The sequence below is a fragment of the Crinia signifera genome, chromosome 8 (assembly GCF_055691185.1).
Source record: "Crinia signifera chromosome 8, ASM5569118v1, whole genome shotgun sequence".
Taxonomy (NCBI): Eukaryota; Metazoa; Chordata; class Amphibia; order Anura; family Myobatrachidae; genus Crinia; species Crinia signifera.
The window spans coordinates 148,044,909-148,068,007 of NC_139224.1; the positions used below are offsets into that span (position 1 = coordinate 148,044,909).

At 44.9% G+C, this 23,099-nt stretch overlaps 1 protein-coding gene across 3 annotated transcripts in view; it reads right to left on the reverse strand.

Annotated features, from left to right (window-relative positions):
- LOC146026580 (cytosolic carboxypeptidase 6-like) overlaps nucleotides 1-23,099 on the reverse strand; it is a 1,552,889-nt gene that overhangs the window by 20,910 nt on the left and 1,508,880 nt on the right. For all 3 annotated transcript variants that reach the window (XM_083157364.1, XM_083157363.1, XM_083157362.1), the window contains one exon: nucleotides 2,968-3,064. In XM_083157364.1, the coding sequence (XP_083013490.1) occupies nucleotides 2,968-3,064 (97 nt within the window). The remainder of the gene's footprint in view (nucleotides 1-2,967; nucleotides 3,065-23,099) is intronic.

A 23,099-nucleotide genomic window follows, 5' to 3' on the forward strand; every position in this document is an offset into this window, starting at 1 on the left:
CAGGGAAACCATTGGCTTGCGGGGACTCCAGTCCCAGACAGAAAGGAGGCCCATGGCTGGAGCTCAGAACATGCTCCCCAGGAGCCCCCGACAGAGGCTCAAATTAACACTAAGAATGTTGGCATACAGTCGCAGTATAACTGGTCTACTTTCATTGTCAAGAGAGTATATGAATGAGTGATAAAGGAGTAGTGGCTGCCAGGTTGCTTCTGCTGTTCATATATGTGATTAATATAATACTGCACCTAATGTTCCAGAGAAGTTACCTTCAAGGTACTATTCAGGCCTGCCACTGATTGGCTTCCAAGATCGGATGAGATTGGGCTAAGCAGTGGAGTACAGCAGTATCACGTACTGAATGGAATGAATGAGAGCGCAAATATGGCAGTGAGTAGCGTACAGATGGAGCACCTCTCTTCTAGCAGGGGTCTGGCGGTTGGATTTCCAGCCGTCAGCCCCCACCAGCTGCTGGAAGGGGACGTGCGTGATGCTTTCACGTCTCCTTCGAACAGAGCACCTTGCCGCCGGTCCCTGCCGATCGCCCCCACCTCCCCGCACCCCCCTAACTCTGCCCATCTCTTTGAAGTGGAGATGGATAGTGTTCGTGTCCCCTGCCGCCCAGAAGCTGGAATGCGCATGCGTGAGAGACGTTCACGCGTCCCAGTCAGATGGAGCACCATCTCGCCAGCGAGGGCATTCTGGCGAGCCCCGGCGCTGGCTGAGAGGCGCTCCATCTGTACTTCTGTTGTTCAGCTGACAGCGCTGGTGTCTCTGTTATGAAGGTATTGCGGAGGTACTTTTTTACCAGCGGGCTAAATGAGAGCGTACAGAAATAATAGCTGCTGTAGTGTGCTAAACTTCTACTCAATCTTTAAATGTAATAGGGATTTGTGATTATAAACTTTGCTGGGGCAGATACTGATGTGAATAACTTGAATAAACTCTGCGTAGTGCTACGGAATATGGATGCAGTCTCCTGACCTGGTTTTGGCCTCTTGACTCTATGGACTCACTCCACACACACCTTGGACCAATCCATCACGTACATTGCTACATGTGCTGCAGGTCCCAAACCAGGTACAGTAAATCCTAGACTTCCCTCCACACTGTGACATGCTGTTATGCCACTCACTAATGCTCCGTAAGATGACATGATATTGCTCTAGGCTGCCCCCTGCTGGCTTGCACCTCATGTCATGTCTTGGTCTATGATGATGTTTTGCATCACTACATACAGCCCGTGATGCCATGTGTTCTCTTACATTATCCGGTTGTGCTGCCAACATGACCCAGGACAAGCTTACTGTTCCAAGGTTTATTTTTGCTGCCTACAAATCACTTCGCCCACTTACTGTATGGCTCTAAACATTTGGAATTTCAGGTAGCCCAGTAAATACCATAATCCATCGATGACCTCTTTCATTTTCAACAAACGTCTAATAATCTGAATGATTTATTTAGTGATAATTTACTAGAAATGCCAAAACAGAGGCTTGCACAGCTGTCCTGGAATAAGACTCAGCGCGTGTAATAGGGTCAGGCAGAGTAATGTGCCCTCTATCAGTGTGCGGGACAGAGAGGGCAGGGAACGCTAGTTGCTCATGAGGTTGTGATTTTCTATTCAGTGCCACTGTTGATTACTCTGGTCCTGTATTGCAAGCTTAGCCTCTACACGCCTCAGTGATCACCCTCTTCATTTCAGGTCTTATTTCCTACCAAGTCATCCATTGAAGCAACAGTACAAATAAAAAAGGAAATATACAGTAAAGTGTTTCCTACTGGAAAGCTAAGGATGGGCATCACATGATCTAAAGCAGGCATCTCCAAACGATGGCCCTCCGGTGCTGTAAAACTACAAGTCCCATCGTGCCTTGCCACAGGTTTGCTATTAGAGAATGCTTAAACTATGGCAAGGCATGCTGGGAGGTGTAGTTCCACAACAGTTGGAGAGCCATAGTTTGGACATGCCTGACCTAGAGCAGGGATGGGGAACCTTTGGCCCTCCCGCTTTTATTGAACTAAACATCCCAGCATGCCCTGCTACAGTTTTGCTATTTGGCCATGCAAAAACTGTTGAAGGGCATGCTGGGATGTATAGTTCAACAACAGCTGCAGGGCCAAAGGTTCCCTGTGCCTGATCTAAAGGTAAAACATAAAGGTATTTTAGTTAAAAACAAATATATATTGACAGCCGCCAGAAGGGATACAGTCCCCCGTAGCTGCCCTCTACTCCCCCCCCCCCCCCCCACTTGCCCTGCGCTTCTCCCTGAAGCGAAGATGGGCAGGGAATCCGCTAACGGGGAGACTCAAGTGTGTGAGATGTTCGCGTGTCCCCATCAGCTGTCCGCCAGCCTGTGCCAGCTCAGGAGATCTGGCGATAATAAAGACTGGCTGACAGGCGCATGACTCTGCATGACTCTCTGCATTCACTAAAGGCTTAAGAAGTGTCCTGCTGAGGGTTGGAATGGTCAATGAGTTCACAGGAGATATCCCAGGTGGGCACTACCTACTGCTGCCAAACTCAAAGGTTTTTTAAAGGGTCAGGCAATGTCAGTTTTATTTATACGTTGTTATTCTCTTAAAGAGTCAGTTACCCAGTGGGTAAGAACCTTTTATAACATATGTAGATTTACCTCTATAGAAACTACACCAGGATTCACCTATCGGTTATCCAAGCATCTGTTGTGGCAGGCCACACCTCCATCTGGTGGATGACCACACCCTTTAATCATCTGGTGGATGACCACACCCTTTAATCATGGGCCCCACCACTGCATTCGGCCCTTTATGCCCTAATTCGATTCTGACTTGGCTCTACAGTCATTCAAACTGCAGTATGACCTACAGAAACTCTTCCATGTACTAGATTAATTAATAGCTATGTTAATTTGAGTAACTTAAAAGGTCACAGAAAACACATACTTCTTTTTTCAGATGTTGCCACATAAGAAACAGTTCTCTACTTACCGAGCCTGTGATCTAGGAGCCGAGAGTGCTGTCATTCCGCTGCCCAATTGGTAGTAATCCATAAATGTGCGCGCTACGTTCTTCCCAAGCTTCATATCTGATATCTTTAATCAAGGAACAACTGTGAAACATGAGAATGAGGAATATATGACACAAAGTGGGGCTATTATTATGTCAGTGTGTAAGACCACCTGTGCAGAGGTGCCTTGACTTGATGTTAACAGATGAGTCATGCACTGTAGGATGTATATCTCTATAGTTTGCCCCTTGCACTGTGCTTTGAGAATTTGCATGGTATGTTTTCTTGTCTAGACTAACCCCTTCTCTACATACACATGTGATTGGGCAATACATTGATTCTGAACATCTTACATACTGTACTGGGTATCATGGAGGCAACTGGGATGTTTATGGGCATGTATGGTAAGTTGTGTCAGACATGCCCTGATTCCTTCTTCTGATAATCACTATGAGGGTAGACATGTTGAAATCAATGAAAAACCGCTACAAAGTGTAGATATGAACGGCAGTACCAGATTATTCTTTGTGATAAGGGTATTACCGGGTTGCCGACTTCTACTCTGCCCAGCTTCAAGAAGAAAGTGTCTGGGCCAGCAGGCGTGCTACCAAAGTGATAGGGCTGAAGTTTGAGATCGTCAAAGGAACCTTGAGTTGAGGCATGGCCTTTGCGATTGCAGCATCATAGCCATTCCCTCTGTAATGCCGGTATAACAGGGTTTTCACGCGATGATGCGTTTCACAACACCAGGTCCCCTCGCAGTGGGGAGATTGCGGGAGGCAGGAACCATTGTGGGGGACTTGCCCACCTTCTTGGTAGGCAAGTTAACATTATTAACAGTACATTGTATATTGGTAAGATGGGTTCAAAATAACCACTGTGCTGTGGCACATTAGAGTGCCCTCAGCTTTTCATAAGTGAGCCACCAGAGCTAGAGATTTCCATACCAGTTTACAGCCACCACCACCAGCTCATATGTTATTCACTGGTCTCTTGTTTTTATGTAACGGCCAATGTATTTTATTTTTTTGTTATCTGCGGGGAAGAGTGAGAATGTTTTTTTTCATATGTGGGCCAATAGTTTTTTTTTTTCCCTGTGCGGGCTTAATGATGTGGTTTGGCAATTTTAAAATCTTGTTTGGTGTGCCGCAAGTTGAAAAAGGATGAACTCACTGCTGTAGTGGGTTCCCTAAAGTAAGTGACCATAAAAATACCTCGCTAGTTTTACAATTCTGTATTTTAAAATATATACAATGTAATGTGATAATGTATATATGTGTGTGTGTGTGTGTGTGTGTGTGTGTGTGTGTGTGTGTGCTTTACCAAGAGCCATTATGGGGGAAATTTACTAAAGGAAATTTGTAAAAAATAGGTGTATTTGTATCCAGAAATACACGTATTTTTGACATTTACTATCCCGAAAATACGGCAATTCGTATTTGTATTGATAGTACATCAATACGACTACGAATTGCCGTATTTTCGGGATAGTAAATGTCAAAAATAAGTGTATTTCTGGATACAAATACACCTATTTTTTTTTACAAATTTCCTTTAGTAAATTTCCCCCTATATGTCTATACTATGCCAATAATTGTATTTAATAAAATGCATACATGCTCACAGGCATTATACCAATGCAAAAGTTTAGAAGATTTAAAATATATGCATTTATGTAGTATGACCTTGACTGAGAACACACGTTTACCCATAATACCTCTGTGCTGCACTCTGTGACTTGCCTACCTCTGGGCATGCAATCTAGAATCAGCAATCAGTAATTGCCAGCCATTCATTTAAGATGTCTCGCTTCCTCGTTTGGAAAGCACTCCAGCAGATTCTTTTAAATAATCATAAGGTGAGCTCTCAATTAGCTATTAAATCAGCAATGTGTCCCATATGCCAATACCATTGATTTATTTTTAATTACCTTTTGTGAAGGACTCTTGCCAATTACTTGGCTAGTGTTACAAGGGTTGTCTATGTATCTCCCAGAAGCTAGGCAGCACATCAGTGTCCGTGGAAATGTTCCAGTTTAAAACTAGCTAGATTGGAGTCGTACTGCAAGGAAATCTAGAGGTTAATAATAATCTTATATGTAGAATGAGGTTGGTTGTTAAATTGCTCACAAATCTCATCAATCTTCTCTTTACTTGTGTCGTGTTGCAAAGGGGCCAAACCTGTCCTGTAGATCTACCAACATCTCATGTGACTCAGGCAACCTGTGGATCTATAGTAGGAATGAATGCAGCAGGTTTGAAAATGTGACAGTTGGTAATGACTACAGCTGTGCACCAGCTAGGTGATTTGGAAAACGTGGACCATTGGTAGATCTTTGGTAGGACCGGTTTGGCCACCACTGGTGTAGAGACAATTGGCACTACCGCTGATATCATTAATGATGTCGCTGGTAAGCCCGGGTGAACGATGTGAGGGTGTAATTGTTAACTTATCGTGAACATTATTGAGCATACACACTAAGTGAATCTTTAAAAGCTATCTTTCAGAAGGTCTAAAAAATGCGACAGCTTTAAAAGAAAATCATCTAGTGTTTATGGGCCTTTAGAATATTGTCCTATTTGTGTCATGGATATAGAGTTATCTCTAGAACTATATTTTAAACTGCACAATCACCTTCCTCCCATCGAATCAACATTTGCTTAAGTTTGATAGCTTTACTGTAGTATTGAAGGAAAAGAAGATGACATCATCAACTGGGCAGGGCACTATCAACACAGGTGGGCTGGGCTTGATGACATAATTTGTACAATCAGCTAACGCCTCCACCACCCTTTGGTCATTATTTATTACATCACAAAAGTATGGTGGTAGAAGAAAGAACTAACAATTATTCAATGAGCACTTAACTTATGCAACGATGACAACCACAATTTGCATTTGCCAATGACATATGTGTCCACCTACATCTCTACTCTATGCGAGTCACGTTATACATAAGGGATGTGTTACGTTTGACACTGTAGCAACAGGCTAGTTTTTTTGTAACTTTTTCATACAAAAGAAATGGAATGTCACAGTTGTTTTTTTTTTTTACAATTTGCTCACAAAAAGCTGAAAAGTTGGAAAAAATGGTCATTCGCATAAATTGGTTAAATCAAATGGATTTAACAAATTTGTCTTAGCGCCCATTTTTGTTAATCTAAAAATCAAACTAAGTAAAAAACAAATCTGAAATACTGTACATGAGATATGATGCTTGTAAATGTAAAGTATGGATGGCTGGCGGTCAGAAGATAGAGCCATCCCAATGAGCAGGATCCCAACAGGGGCTGGGTAAGTGTACCTCTCCCCCAAACCCCATCCCTCCCTACTTGATGCCTAGCCCTACCCCTCCAACAGCCTAACCTTAATCCTCCCCATTAGTGCCTAATTCCCCCACACCTCTCACAGCCTAGCCCTCCCCCCTGCAACCTAACCTCCCCACGCAGTTTAATCCTAGCCCCACAGTTAGTGCCTAACCCTCCCCCTGCCATACTCTACCTCCCCAGTGCCGTACTCTACCTCCCCAGTGCATAAACCTAACCCTTCCACCTGCATGTCATAATGCTTGGAGTCCCTGGCATACTTATGGATGGGATTAGACTGGACAGGATTCCATCATTGACATTTACATTTACATTACAGATGACATTCCACATCGCACAATATATGGTCATAAAGACCTGAGTGATAAAGAGCAAATCATGATGGGTATGGTGCAAGATCATCTGTAGTGAATACCTACAGTCCAAAGAAAAAACCGGAAGGCCTACTGTGACATAGATTGCAGAAAATTATGACCAGAATAATGTGCTACTCATGGGGCTGCCTTACCCTTCTCTAGCGACCACAATGGGTATACAAGGTTTAGAACTGGACCTTGGATTAATGGAAGAGAAGTTGCATGGTCCGATGAGTCCATTTTTTATGTTCTGTCATTCAGCTAGGGAAGCAATGTCACCAGTATAAACAATATACTGCTTCGCTCGCCCATGCTGCGGGCTCGGTGGCTCGCTACGCTCGCCACGCTATTTAAAATCAACTCCATGCCAACATGGATAGTGGGGGTATGAACTATCCATGTTGGCATGGAGTTAAGTAACTTTTTTTAACATAGTTTGTGGCGAGCGTAGAACCCGGAAGCTGGCGCCGTGAAACTACACAAGTACCTAAACAATAGAAAGAAAACAAACCCGTAGAGGGAGTGTGATGCTTTGGACAATGTTCTGCTGGGAAACCTCAGGACCATTTATTCATGTGGATGTTAATTTACTGAAACATAGACACAGACCAAGTGCATCCATCCTTTCATACAGATGTATCGGGCCTCATTGTTGCTGATGGCGATCCGCCAGCAACACGGCGCCTCTATCTGACTGAGACGCACATGCATCCCCCACGCACGCGCGTCTCAGTATCCGGGCGGCGAGGCGGACGCAATACTGTCCGCCTCCCGCTCGAGGTGGCTGGGGGGGACCTCTGGCCACTGTGGGGGGTGCGGTCGCCCGGTGTGGGCACCGGGCAACCGAGGGCAGCACCGTCGGAAGGGGACGCGTGCACACCTCGTGCGCGCGCGTCCCCTTCCGGCATACAGATGGCGGCGGGGCAGGGGATGGCGACGCCATCGCCATCCCCTGCAAAGATGAATCCCGCAACATCTGTAGCAATGGAATTCTCCAATGGAAGTGGTCTGTTTCAGCGGGTAATGGTTTTACGGAACTTGATGAAGAGTTGCCCTAATGGGGGAGCATAGAAGCGATTATATTATAGGATGCAACAAAGGAGATGGAAACGTTTAACTGCATATACAAACCAAGACACCTTACATCTAAACACATTATAATACATATAGTCTTGAAACTCGGCTAAAATTTGCCGGCTTTACAAATTCACACTCTATATTACATCCCCTCATCATGTTGTTAGTGGAGTGTGTGATAAGGGTTTACCGGATTCTTATAAGGAAGCATTGGGTGTGGGTTCTGTATCTTAGAAACAGCCTCAAGAACAATATAAATTTTAATTAAACAGATGATGAAGTACTTTCTGCTTTAATAAGAGAAGGTGCCTAATCAAGGGGTTAAGAGGACAAGATTACAGAAGTAGAAGAACAAGAGAATTCTCCAGGAAAATCCTCTGATTCAGATGTTGGTTCATCACAGTCAAGGAAGGAAAATTAAGGAGAAATCCAGACCATTTAACCCTGAAGCAGTGAAAGTATATTAATAAGACAAGGAGTATACATGATATACCCTCCATATAAAAGTATTTGGATAATTACAATATAAAGACAGTGGGAATTTACTAAGATGGGAGATCTATTTCACATGGGATGTTGCTATGGTCTAGGGGCGATAGCAATGCACAGCCCCATGTGTTGCTATCGCCGGTCACAGCCAGTGTTCTCAGCTTAGAACACTGACACGGACAGAATGCTCAGCGGCTCACAGTGCTGTGTGTTGAGCAATCTAAAGGCTCCCATACACTAGTGAGATTTGGTCCAATTTGACCCAATTCTGATAGATTGGGCCAATAAATTGGACCAAATCTCATGTTTTGACAACCTGTCCGACCCATCCTGTGGTCCCATGTGGATCGGAGTCGGGAGGTCGGACTGGCTGCACATAAGATAAATCTTATGTGCAACCCTGAGCCGGGCGGGGGGACGCTGGGAGCCGGCAGAGGGGATAAAGAGTGGCAGGCAGAGGACTCACAGAAGCGGGTTGTGGACGCTTGCGGGAGGAGCCAGACGGCGGTGTTCTCAGAGAGCCAGGCAGGGGAGCCGGGATATGAGCTGCAGAAAAAAAACCATAGAAATGAATGGGAGGCCGCTGATTGGCTGAGATCAGCCAATCTGTGGCCTCCCATTCAATTGTACAGTATGTGTATTTTTTGCAGCTATCTCCTGGCTCACCTGCCCGGCTCTCTGAGAACACGCCACTCTTCATCCCACCTGCCGGATCCCCTTAAGTTGCATGTGATAATCAAATCTTGGCACTTCAAGTGCCGAATCATGTCAGAGCTCTCCCAGGGAGCTGCCATGGAAATTTGGTCTGACTTGTCCATCGGACAAGTTGGACTAATGTATGGGGACCTTAAGATTGCTCAGAAAAATCTCTCCATGTGTAAACCTATTATGATCAGATATCTTTAACTGGTGGCCTCAGAACTCCTTCCTTTGGGGAACGATTTCCAGCGGCTTACGGAAAAATACCGCAGGCAACTGCTCAGTACCTTGTCTCATTTTTACTTGTGCAAAAAAAATACCAAACGTAATATATTCTAACATAGGCAGAAAGTGAAATCAAGAAGTTAGCAAATGCAGTTGAAGGCTTGAGAATGAGACGTGAAATTAGCAATGAAATTTCAGGAAAGTGGAGTATGTAGTAGCTATGTGGCCTGGATTTGCTTGCAGTACATCATTTCTCTTTAGTAGAGGGATGATAAGCACACACACCGTACAGCTGCAGTCTCTAAGTAATAGTTCCGCTTCACAGCGCGCCGCTTATTCGTCTGAGCTCACCCCAGAATTCAGTGATTTAAAGCTCAGAGATCACATGGGATACAGCAAATTCCAAATTATTTATTTCTCCGAGTTGGAAGTCGATCCAGAGATTATTTACTGCAAATGGGGATAAGCGTGAGAGCGCAGGGATAGGGCGGAGAGGGGAAGAACAGATTGATTGAGAATTTTCAATTAAAACCAGCAGTCTTTTAACAGAGATTTAAGGTTTTAGCACGGAAATAATATTTCTCAGCTGAGCGCAGACAAGAGAGCGCAGCTGTTGACGTAGAACAAATTCTGCAGAGCCACGTATTTTTAAATAATGCTCTCAGATCAAGATATATGTCCCCGGAATTAACCTCTATAATGCTTTATCACTGCTCGCTGTAAATTGTGTTTGCTTTTCATTAAAAAAAAAAGAAAAACAGCTTAAAAGACAGAAAAAACAAACATTTGCTTTATGGTAAATTGACATTATTGGAAAGATCATTGCTTACATCAGTAGGACTGTACATAGATTTTAGGTATTGTGGTATTTACATGTATGCTGATATGCAGGGTAATAATGAAATGATACTCTTCGCTGTAATAACATCAGGACACGAGGCCAGAGGGCCCCAGGGGTCGGCCTAAGGGGAACGCACAGGAGGCAATTGCCTTCGTCATATGTAAGCTGGAGGCAGTTATGTGTTTTATTTTCTTGCTGCAGAATATCAGCAGTGGAAGTATTTTTTTTTTTTTTTTTTGCAGTACTAACCATCAATATAGAGAACTCACTGGTTTATTATGGCTTGCTATCAGGGGTGCCACAATGATTTCAGGTTGGGAAAGCCAAGATATCATCTCATTTTGGCACCCCAAAATTGCTGAATCTTGCTCCATCAGGGGCAGCTGGACTTACCAGCTACATCATGAAGGAGGGAGGAAGAGGGGAGTGACCATGTAGGGGGGGGGGGGGGGGGGATAGGAGAGTAATACATTAAAGGGATGATAGGGGAGTAACATATGAAGGAGGGGGAAAGAGGGGAGTAACACATGAAGGGGGGAAGAGGGGAGTAACACGTGAAGGGGGGAGAAGGGAGTAACCATGAAGTGGGGGAGGGAGTAACCATGAAGGGGGAGGGGGTAGAAGGGAATAACACAATAAAGGGAAGATACCGGAGTAACACATGAAGGAGGGGGTACGAGGGGAGTAACACATGAAGGGGGGGAGAAGGGAGTAACTATGAAGGGGGGGGTGGGTAGAAGAGTAACACAATAAAGGGAGGATAGGGGAGTGACACATGAAGGGAGTGACACTAGGCTCATCTTCCTCTCCCGCCGCTCTACCTCCGCCTCCCCCCTCTGTCTATCTCTTTACTGGCTCCCCATTCCTTTCCGAGTTCTCTTTAAACTCCTCACCACCACCTACAAGGCTCTCTCCTCCACCGCTCCTTACCTCTCTTCACTGATATCTATCCACACTCCCTCCCGTCCTCTTCGCTCCGCCGCTGACCGCCGACTGACCTCTCACCTAATCACCTCCTCCCACTCCCGTGTCCAAGACTTCTCTCGCGCTGCCCCTCTGCACTGGAACAACCTCCCGCCACCCATCAGGCTTTCTGATTCCCTTACCTCCTTCAAGCGCTCCCTCAAAACCCACTTTTTTCGACTAGCCTATCCCTCCTCCTAACCTCTTTTGATCCTCCTATCCTGCCTCCGTTCCTACTTATCCTGTTGTTTTTCGTTCGTCCACCCACCTATTTTTAGTATGTTAACTCTTATGAGCAGGGCCCTCCTTCCTCACGTACTCACCCTACCTCTTTACCTCACCTGTCCTCCTTTCCTGTTCTCTTCCTCTGCTTCATCTTCAGTCTCCTTGACAATTTTGACACCTACTTCTGAACTGATGCTGATTTTATTTCTACCAGCTATACCCCTATTTATACTGTATTTTTCAACACACCCTGTACGTTACCTTGTCATTTGTTTTTTGTTTGCTATGTACGGCGCTGCGGACACTTTGCGGCGCCTTATAAATAAACGTACTACTACTACATGAAGAAGGGGGAAACAGGGGAGTAATACATGAAGAGGGACAGTGCCTCAGATGTGGGTCAACAGGTTTAGGAATACTTTTAGCTTTTGTTCCTGTTTTTACCCCAACTATGGGGAAGTATATGAAAAATATGCATACTTTGAATTGCACCTCCATCTTTTTTGGTTTATTTTCATGCACCATTTTGAAATCTCTTGAGAGGTATACGCCTGAATACCGATGGAAGAACAAAAAAGAAACACAGATAGAAGTTTTCTTCCATGTTTTATCGTGAGTGTGGAACGCCAATATTCATCTATCTGTACTTTAAAGAAACCTTTATGTTCCTAGTCTTACCACATACTAAGGGCCTTATTCTGGTTTACTCGTTAAGCAGTGTAAAGCCGCTGCTTAACCGCCGGGATTTCTCTCCTGACATGGACCAGCTTCTTAGTTGGACGCATCCACTCCCGTATCTTATGTCTTTTGATGGTACGTCAGCAATTTTTTGCAAGTGCCGCTACAAGGTCCTTTCCTGGTATAAAGCCGTGCGTCTGTATGTACAAGGACTGAGCTCATTGTCTGTTTTTCTATAGATGCTAAATTACCACACAAGAAACACCATCAATCGTACCTTGTAAACTTGCAACAGCCCCATGCCAGGTGCACAATCTCTGTTTGAATAAAGCAACAAATGTAGGTGAATAATTGTACATCATAAGAACCTCGCTGTCTCTAACCATGAACGGCCAATACATTTCTAATGTTCTCCGTAAGTGCAACTGCGACTCGGGGCCTGGTTCAGAGATAGATGAGGGGTGACATCAAAATGACGGCTCCTGCTCACTGACAGGAACCAGGTGCTGCACATTACATGCAGCACATGGCTTCTGTCATCCTGTAGGAGCTGCCAACACAGACAGTCTCCAGGGGCAGCCGAGCATCTCCAGGACCGGGATGCAAGGCTACTCCCCTTCTCATAAAGCCACAACCTTTTTGGTCTTTTCCCCTGTCTAGAAACACACAAATTTAGTTGTAGCCAGGCGCAACTCCTTCAAAAAGATATTGAAAACCACCATGAATTAGGACAGGGGTTTATTAAATTAAAAAACAAGCAAACAAATAAATTCGATACAATATACAAACAAATTATTGTGGACATCGGACTTGGATCGATAATTTTCATATATTCGAGGACAGGTATACAAGTTTATCTCACCATCAACCGATGCTGCAGTGGGCTTTTACTTCAGGCGAAGTCTCTGCGGCACCACCGCAGGAGGCTTGGTTCTTTGGATGAGATCCTCAAATGAAGTGCAAGTGCAATAAAGTGCAAGTGCAAGGAAGGTGCGATCCCAATAAAGTGTCCAAGTGTCCAGGTACAGTGCAAAAAACAAATGGAATATTGCACTGAGTAGAATCAATACTGTGTCCTTAAAAGCAGGGTCAGTCTTTTCCCCTGTCTGTAAAAATATAAGGGGTAATTCAGACCTGATCACTGTTGAGCGAATTAACAGTTTCCTGCGGTTACCTAGGTACGCCTAGCGTTTTTTTCTGGCACACTTACATTTTTCTTAGCACTCCCACTAATTGGTCGGTTACCATCCCCAGACGCTGGCTTCCATCCCCAGACGCTGGCTTCCTGTCAATCACCTTGCAAACAGCTAGCAAAGGCTGCATGATTGGTGCATGCATAGTAAAAAAAATTTTTTAAATTGCTTATTTGAGCACTTCCATTGCTCCCAACAAAGAATCAGGCCCCTGGTATCTCTCCCCTTACCGGATCTTCTCCGATGGGATTTGCCACCATATAAACTCCCATCCCCATTGTTTTAAATAAAAATAAGCTAAAACCACCGTATTATTTGTATTCTTATTTTTTGATGGCATATTTATACATTAACACTATAATATGGGAATAGTGTTATGTAATATGATAACACAAAATGGGAATACCAAGCTCAGATCTTCCCTTCCGAGGAACACTGAGGGTTATTCTTGTTAGCCTTGCGAGTCCACAAAACCCCGCCTTGCGGTTGTTGGTACGCCGGCCCACCACTCACAAGTGCGATCCGCTAGCAGGGGCTGCACATGAATGTTACATAGTAACATCCATTTGCAGCATTGAGGGATCCGCCCACATCGAATGATGGCAAAGGCACACGCGTATAAAAATGACTCTGAAGTCACTTATATATGCGTGAACGCTCGGGGGGAGGTCGGCGGGCAGCTGACATCCGGTGATGTTAGCTACCCGCCCCCGTCATCGGCCCAGCGTTCTCATTGGAACGCCCATGAAGTGAGCCGGCCCCACACCCCTCTCCCCCTCCCACCCGCTATCTTCGGTGCGTGCACTCAGCGTATGTGCATGCACAGAAATGCATCTGTGCATGCACATACGCTCAACATTGGACCCCTTGTGAACTAAGGGGTCCGAGCGAACGGACCAGAATAAGGGCCACTGTACACTGCAAATTCACACTGAACGGCCCTTATAAATGTACTCCATTATTATGCTTTAAACCAGGGGTGTCAAACTCAAATTCATCGGGGGCCGCATCAGCAGTTTGGTCACCCTCAAAAGGGCCGGTTGTATCTGTAGGTCACATTTCAGTAGCAGATGATGCAAGTCAGAAAAGGAGGGTCAAACATCGCTGATATAGACCAAATACCATGTTCTTCTGTCTGAGCAGTCTCCAATAAAGTTTTCTTGCGGATGATATCAGCAGTGTGCAACCTTCCTACTGGAATTATATTCTCAAATTAATTATAATCAGACTTTTAAGCAGAATAATAAGCAGACACCCCCCCCCCCCCCACATACATCATATCTACTTACAGTACAGGAGAGAAGGGTTCAGGCAGCCGTTGGATCTGTCACATCATAGGATGGCATGCGCTCAATATAAAAACAAGTGGAGGTTTCCTGTGTAGAACGGCCGGTGCCGCTAGAGGGCAGACGTTCTCTGGCTTGTAGGCTGCCGCGCATCCGCTGAAGAGGCGGCTTTCTTGTGTCAAAAAAAAGCGAGAATAAAAGGTGAAGGCTGGCGGCGGCTGCGCGGGCCACATGACGAGGTCTGGCGGGCCGGATTTGGCCTGCGGGCCTTGTGTTTGACACCCGTGCTTTAAACGGCAGAGGAAGAGTTAAGATATATTTTAAAACAACAGCCACTAAGACGGATCCAAGTGCCTGACTCTAAAGGCTTCTCTGCTCAAGAACATCAGAAAATTAATTACACAGTGACGCTCCCATTAACTTTATGGCTGAGGAGGTAATAACCAACTTCTCAGAATTGTGTGTACTTTCCCAGCCACTGTGCTGTAATGGACATCCATTTAATCAAAGTAAATTATTGCAGTAAAAGAAAAAAATATATATATTAAAAGAAAAAAAAGATTTCAATTAAATTTTTTTTTTTTTAACCTGCTACCAATTTAAATCAGGCCACGGGGTGCATTAAGGGTAAATTAAAGGCACACTAAACCACACTAAACCAAAAATAAAAATTAATTAGAAATACTTCACACACTTACAGTATACATAAATATTTTCCAACCAATAAATGATATAAGATGTTTGACAGTTAACCAGTTTATTGTCTCATCCTGCATGTTCTGACAAGAGAGGTCCTCATCAACGATGACGATGCTACAGCATGGCTGCCGCCCCTCCCCTCACCATTGCTCCTCACCAGCATCGGCAATAGTGTATGCTTTAGTTTGATCCATAATCTCTCAATGGACTAATACTGTTCCAGAGGGCTTGTAGTGTCTGGCAGGACCAATGTGTACTGGAGTTGTTCCCAAACTGAGCGTCTATACACCCTGGGTGCCTTGGGACACTTGCAGGGTACCTGGGGTTGGAGGTCCAAGACCAACTCAAAATATTTATGGTCAATATGAAATATTTGGACAACCCTGAGCAATTCCTGTCACTCACCACATAACTGATACTACGGATGACATGTAAGCACAATTACTTAAATTAATATTTTTTTCCTAAAGTTCTCAATAAGAAATTTTGGCGTAGGGTGCTGTGAACAAAAACTGGTTCTCAAGGATGCAGTAGCTTAAAAAACTTCGTGAACCACTGGTAGAACTAGTGGAACTAGGTATTGTTGGGTGCCACAAGGCCACATTTCTAAAGTTGCTACAGTATATTACCTAGTTTGCAATCACTGTTGTGATGTTATTTAACCCCTTCAGTGGTAATACCAAGAATTTTCCAGGCTATGCTTCAGTGCCCATACTAGCAAGCCCGGAAAGTTCTCGAGATTGCCGCTGCCTAGCGCCGGGCAGCACTGCTGAGTTGATCGCTAAACTCAGCTAGCTTCAGTGCTGGAGCTGCTCGGGCGTGCCTCCTTCTCTCTCCCCCGGCTGTTGTGTGACAGTCTGCGATGCCGGGTTGCGACACGCTAGGTTGCCGGGGCAGGGTTGGGCAGCGGCTGACATAGTGCTCAGCAGCGCTGCCTGGCCCCGGGAGACAGAGTGGTGGGGTTTTGTTAGGTAGCGCTCCCCCTAAAAAACTCGCAAAGTGGGGAGCGCTACCTAAAAAAACACCACTGAAGGGGTTAAAAGACTGTAACAGTTCATATTTTAAAACTGATGCTTTACAATCATGTTGAAAGTCAAAACCACTAAAGTGTTTAAATAATATTTAAACAGTGTTTACAATCACCCATCAATATTATTTTGTCAACATACAGTATTGACTGCCCATAGCATGACTATTGACGACACATATGTAAGCCATTTCTAGAGGTCTGGGGTGTTTGTATTCAACCTAGGTTTTTGGCCAGCTTGGTCATCAGAGCTTTGATAATCTACAAAGCTACCCTGTTTTATTTTGTGAGCCATCATAGTCCCCAGCATTCTGTGTGTGCTACACATGATAGAGTTATGAGTCAGAGGGGCGTGGAATTGTGTCTCAGCATGCCAACAAAGGTGAACGCTGTGAGGCAGAGCTTTTTGACCAGGCCTTCAGACATGAGAACTGACTGGCCCATCAAGCCACTGCACCTTCTGTCAATGGCTATTTAAATACCGCTCTAGCTGCAAATTGCTGTTAGAATATTGAGCTCTCTACTTAGCTCCAGCATATTGAGATTTCCTATGTTTATCATCAGGTGTATGACCCAGTACAGCAATCCCTGTGACATTGTGACATCTTGGTGAGCGCATGGTATTTTGACTTTGTTCATGGGTTCTTTATGCTTAATCACTGTGGCTTACCTGAGACCTAGTTATAGACTTCTGCTGGTTATAGATTCGTATTGCCTAATGCCTCTGATATAAAAGACCTCAAGTATACCAGACCCCAGCTTTATGACATCCCTACTACCACCTCTGTCACAGTAGTAAACCATAAAAGAGATCGCAACCTGCTTATTGAGTAAGGTAAAGACCAACCCTCTTGTCAATGGTCAGCAGGTATGTGCAGTCAGGGGAGGCAGTGCTTCCCCTGTATTTTTGGGGTGTGGTATGTCTGCCTGGCAATCCCTATAGTCAGTATACCGACATCGGAATTCCCACTGCCGGTACTCCGACAGGGGGCGAGCACAAAGAAGCCCCTTGCAGTCACTGTGGACCCCCACAAGGGAGAACAGCCCGTCAGTCGGGATCCCCCCTATCAGAGCACCAGCAGTCGGGATTCCGATGCCCGTATACTGTCGGGATCCCGATTGTTGGGCAGTAATCCGGCACCTGTAATTCTGTTTAAAATAATACAAAGCATATACCTATGACACATATTCTGTGTTGTGTCATAAGTATTTTCTTTATATTATTTTTGCAATTTGTAATATTTACAATAGTTTGGGAGTGTGCCTCCCACTAACTAGTGTAAGGGGGGGGGGGGGGGCTAAGCCGTGGGCTACAGAAGCCTATTACAAATAATGCCAAAAGCGGCACTTCTAGAAGTGCTTCATTGACAGGGGCTGCTGTGATTGGTCAGCAGATGCAGCTTTTTTGGGGGTGTCAGTGGCGTCCGAGGGGTGGTGCGGTGGTGGCTGTGACAGTGCCTCTCTGTTCACAGCCACCACCAACGCCACTCATGGTCAGTGGTGAAACATACCAGTGTGTTACATTCTGCACTCCTGATTCTGCTAGTGCAAATACTCCCTGTTAGCGCCGAATCCATTAGTACTTATACATTGGCTCCATAATAACATGATTGCAAGATCACTTTTTATAGAACAAATGTACAGTATTTTATGCTTAATGTTCCTTTAATATTTAACCATGCTGCTCTTCTAGGAGACGAGAAGTGGGTAACTGCACCCTACTCTAATTAATCATTCTTCACATTAAACCCGATTTAAATCTGTTTTGTTCTCAATGTCCATTGACAAGCCAAGTGTTCAGGGCAATAAATAACAAAGTACTTTGCTTAATTACTTATAACAAAGTTTAATGATTAATTGATTGATAATTAGCTCAACCTTCAAACTCTGTCAGATCAGCCGCCCTCAAGAGTTGTATTCTTCAAAATATATTAATGATCTGTGACTAAAGAATGGAAACTATTTACCTTCTCTAATTAAAGGAAAATTAAAGATTGCATGCAAGTGACATGAATTGAATGTTTACTGTTTGAGAATTGTCTAATTTTGTCTGAAAACTTTTCCCTTTGCTTTCCTGAACTTATTTAACCAACATAGCTGGGTTTATGCCACTCTGATGTGTATACAATATGCCATATAATAAGGCTCCACCAAAGGCTATCCCTTTCTCTATCGGCTTTAAATACTGAGAACCAAATGGCATGGTCAGTAGTGTTGTAAGGCAGTGGTGTGGGGAGAGGCCGGTAGCAAATTACTGGTGATTGGGCCAGCCAAAACGCTCTAGATATACCCTCTACAGCAGGAGTGGCCAATTCGTTGGTCGAGATCTACCAACAGTCCGTCCATGTTTTCCAGGTCACCTGTAGATCTGTAGAATGTGTCGTTTTGGAATGAATGCAGCATGTTTCAAAATGTAAAGACTACACCTGCGCCCCAGCTAGGTGGTCTGGAAAATGTGACCTGTCTGTAGATCCTGAGGACCGGTTTGGCCACCCCTGCTCTTCATGGTATGATCATTCGCCCTTAAGTGACCACATCCACTTTGTACCAGGCTCCAACATATCTCATGGAAACTTGGACCATGATCATGTGATCATTGTGGTAAGAAATGACATCGATACCAGCCGGTATATGTGCATTCACCCACAGACTAGTTGATGGATATTACCATACTGATTAGGATTAGGGGATTTATTTTGTCCGTCTCCCGGTAACTCTTTCAGGCTCTAGCCCATAGGTTACAGCAGCTAACTGTATTAAGAGATACAACATGCCCAAGCAGAACATTCTGATATCTGCAGCCATCCTCAACAACCCAAATTTGCCTAAATCCTTTGAAAAGGGGTTGGAAAATAACAGCTATAACCCGCTAATCTTACAATGGCAGTAAGTAGCTTCAGTGACGTTGGAAGTGATCAAGCCAATGCAAGGAATCAACCAGATCTCAGCTGGTTTGACCAATCACATTTGCTGTCAGATTAAACAATGATCTGTTGCAGGATTTTAGTGACTTCACAGATTAGTGCCCCTTTTTTAATTATGGAGGTTGAAAACTAATTGGGGATGGAACAGAGCATCTCGGGCCATAGTTAAGTTTTTTCAGGAGTGGTGCAGCTCCTGCCTACCGGACCCCATTCTTCTATCAAAAGAGCAGACTGATAGTCACTTCTGAAGTGGCAGCACATAATGCAGTACCGTTAGTACTGCCGCAGCAGTTATTGATTGGCTAGCACTTTTAAACCTGATGGACCAAAATATACCCCTTTCACACCGCATCCTCAAACCGTGTTATTGCTGGGTTAATGAATTATCAAACCGGGTGGAAGTGTGGTGCTATGGTACCATTTTAAATTACCCAGGTCCAGCAACCCGGCATTCCAACCCAGGTTAAAAGAAGAGTTAATCCCGAGTCAGACCCTGGTTCGAGTGATCTGGGTTCTATTCACACTATGAAGAAGACAGCGTTTGAAGACAGTGTCAGCTCCAAGCGCTGGCTCCTTCCCCGCCCCTGATGACACACAGCCGGTCCACCCCTCCCCTGTCTGATGTCAGCGACTTGGGTCGATGTGGGGAGCTAAACATTGCAACTGTTGGGCTGCCCCCCGGGATATTTCTGTGTCCAAATCTCTAGTGTGACCCGACATTTGCGATGGAAAAGGGGTATTAGACTCATGTGCTGATTCGGACACATCTGTGGATACTTTTCCGCCTGGTGCAGATGTGATCTTGCGACATTATGGTAATGCAAGAATCCGCCTTTGTTTAGCAACAATCCATGCGATTGTGGTCTCACCCACTGCCCCATGCCTCATGGTTGCCACCCAGTTACTGCCCAGAAACAGCTGGTGTTCTCCATTAACTGATAGTTTAACCTGTAGTTCTAACATATTCTTCCCAAGCCTGTACACATGAATATGGTCATGTGCAGAAGCAGACTTAATTGCTCAATGCGCTGTATGTCAGGATCTAGAGCTTTGCATATTGCAACTTGCCTGCGACTCAGAATCTGCAATTCCACCTTTATTTCTACTCATATAAACCATTCTGTTATTATTTTGCAATACGAAGAAATACATAAACATTCAGGCAAAAATTTTGTTGAGCAACAAAAGCGTGCTGATATATTAATCAATGATAATAAAAAAAAACCCTAAGAGATGCCATTCTGAGTTTTACAACACTGGCATAAATCATGGGAGAAAAACAATTTGCTTTAATGACGCACTTTTGCTAAAGGATGCATGATTGATGGGAGAGTGAACGACAGCCCTCTCCGGAATGCTGAGCGTGGCTGTAAGACAGTGCGCCGCAGATTTCGATGCTCCTCTAGTGTACAGCAAGCGGAGACCATGGCACGCTGGTTGGCTGCTGCGCTCTACTGTCATTCAGTCTAATTGAAATGTTATGCTTGTTTAGCCTAGAATCTTTAATTGATCAACAAAGCTGTGCCAAAAATCGGACCTGTACTAACGTCTTTTGTTCACAGCCTTTAAGTGATGAGTTTTTCGGTGCTCGTGATCTGTGCATCATGTCTGACTCATTGTGACCTGTGCATCATGCCTGACCCATGCCAGTTACATGAACGAAAGCCTTAGAATTAAAGGTTCCATCGTGTGGCTGAATACTTCTTTCCCAGTGATTTGACAATAAATTTACCTGGCTAATTGGTGCTCTGCGCTTCCCATGAAGAGAGATTGATGCCCATTCTGCCTATCAGGGACGAAATTGTCAGCTATGAGTAACGGGAAATGAATAGCTACAATAAATGTGATAAAAATGCTTTGCATGGGACAGTTTTTAGCCGCTCAAGGGAAGGTATAAAGCACATTTTTAGGAAATACAGCAAATAGTGTGTCTTTAATAACACAATGGCTGTCTGTTTTAATGAATTTCTTTATAAATATTAAGTTACTGTAGCTACCATTAAACATATTAATAGTACCCTCCATAAAATTTTAAGAAGTCATTATACCACAGCCAGATTATTCATAAAGCAACTTAAATCCCTGCCTAGGGCCCAGTGGCACTGTATAGCTGGATTAATAGGGCTTTAAGGGGAGATTAACCACCTGATCCACCCCTCTCTTGTATGTGGTGTGGGCTACATACAGATGGAGCGCCTCTCAGCCAGCGCCGGGGCTCGCCAGAATACGACCGCTGGCCAGCCGCTGCTCCATCTGACTGGGATGTGCAAGTGTCTCCCAGGCATGCACATCCCAGTTTCCGGTCGGCGGGGTACGCGAATCCTGCCCATCTCCACTTCAGGGAGACGGGCAGGGTTAGGGGGGGAGCGATCGTCAAGGACCGGCGAAGACGCGGGTGGGAACGGTGGGGAGCTCCGTTGGAAGGGGCACACAAGCATCTCTTGCACGCTTGTCCCCTTCCGGTGGTTGGCGATCCGACCGCCAAACCACCACTAGAAGAGCGGCGCTTCATCTGTACAGTAGCTTTTCTAAGTCAACAACACCTAGAAGTTAGTGGATGGGTGGTCGGAACTTAGTGCGTGACATCGGTTCACCCTGAATATCAATGCACAGTTAGGTTGGGCCATTTTTCACCTACATTTTTGCACTTCTCTTGCCTGCCCCAACCACCTACCTTTGTTTCTCCCCATCGACCTCCACTTCTCCCCTTGTAATTGCCTTTCCTTCCAACACTAGTGTCTACAGATGGAGCCACCTTTATCTATAATACTCTCACCATGCCATTCGCCAATGTACAGTGAGAACAGGGCCTGGGTGCGTGTGAGGCGCTTGCGGCAATGGACACGCTCGCGCGTCCCTGTCTTGGCGAATGGCATGCAGAGACATATTGCTATGGCAAGCCGGCCAGCAAGATAAGCATGGCTCAATCTCTATGTACTTGTATCTGTATCTGATAATTTGAACCCCGAGACATACTGAGAGCCATACCACCCATAGTCATACTTCCATTCACAGAGATGCATATGCAAGGATGTATGCTCAGTGTGCAAAAGAAAATCGATAGATGCAGCCCCATTCAGACCTTGAGTACAGAGAATCATCAGACCTTGAGTACAGAGAATCATCAGACCTTGAGTACAGAGAATCAGGCCCAAAGTCACCATCTATAGGCCTACTACACATAACTTTTATGGGGTTACTAGAGCTGCAACTGATTACTGTAGAATAAAGCAGCGGATTGTATTAGCGGGCCAGTGTGCAGTTGCTGGGGAGAGGTTGGTGTATTTACACAGGTGATCTTCCCTTTCATGTAACAAACAACACACCCACTGTAGGTGCGAAGCAGTATATCAGTTTGCACTTATACAGACAGTAAGTCATTGGGTGACATTCAATAGGATGCGAAAAAGTGATTTTTGCAATTTTTAAGCCCAAAACGGCCGAAATCGCACTTTTTTCTGAAATCGCACGTTTTTCTCAAATCGCATATTTAATGAGATGGGAAAACGGCACAAACCGTGGATTTTGCCACGATGGTGCGATTTTTAGTATCGCCAGAACTTGCATCCAGATGTTTTCGCATTGTAAAGTTTACAAATCGCATATTTAATGAGATGCTAAAACAGGAAAATGTTAATAAATATCGCCACACATGCAGACCAGGTTCTGACAGGCAAATTTGCCAGAACCATGCACAGATCATTGAGATCTGTGCATGGTCCTGTCTTAAAAAATGAGTAAAAGTTATTTTTTTTTGGGCCAGGGATGCCGGTGACAGCCCCAGGCTTCAGCTCTGCATGGGTGAAGCCTGGGGGGGACCCCTTTATTGGGGGGTCCCCATTCCCCCAGGTACCCCGTCCAAGGCTGACCAGCCACGGTGCTCATGGTACGGCCAGGGGACCTTATGTAAAAAGTGTCCCACTGGATGTGGCATGACACCGCGGGCTGGTTTCAAAATATGTGGGACCCCCAGATTTTTTGTCCTCTGTATTTTTGGAACCAGGACTGGTCCAAGAGTCCGTGGCTGGTTTCAGAAATACAGGGGACCCCTACGCTTTTTGTCCCCCGCATTTTTCGGAACCAGGTCGAGCTCAATGAGCCGGGG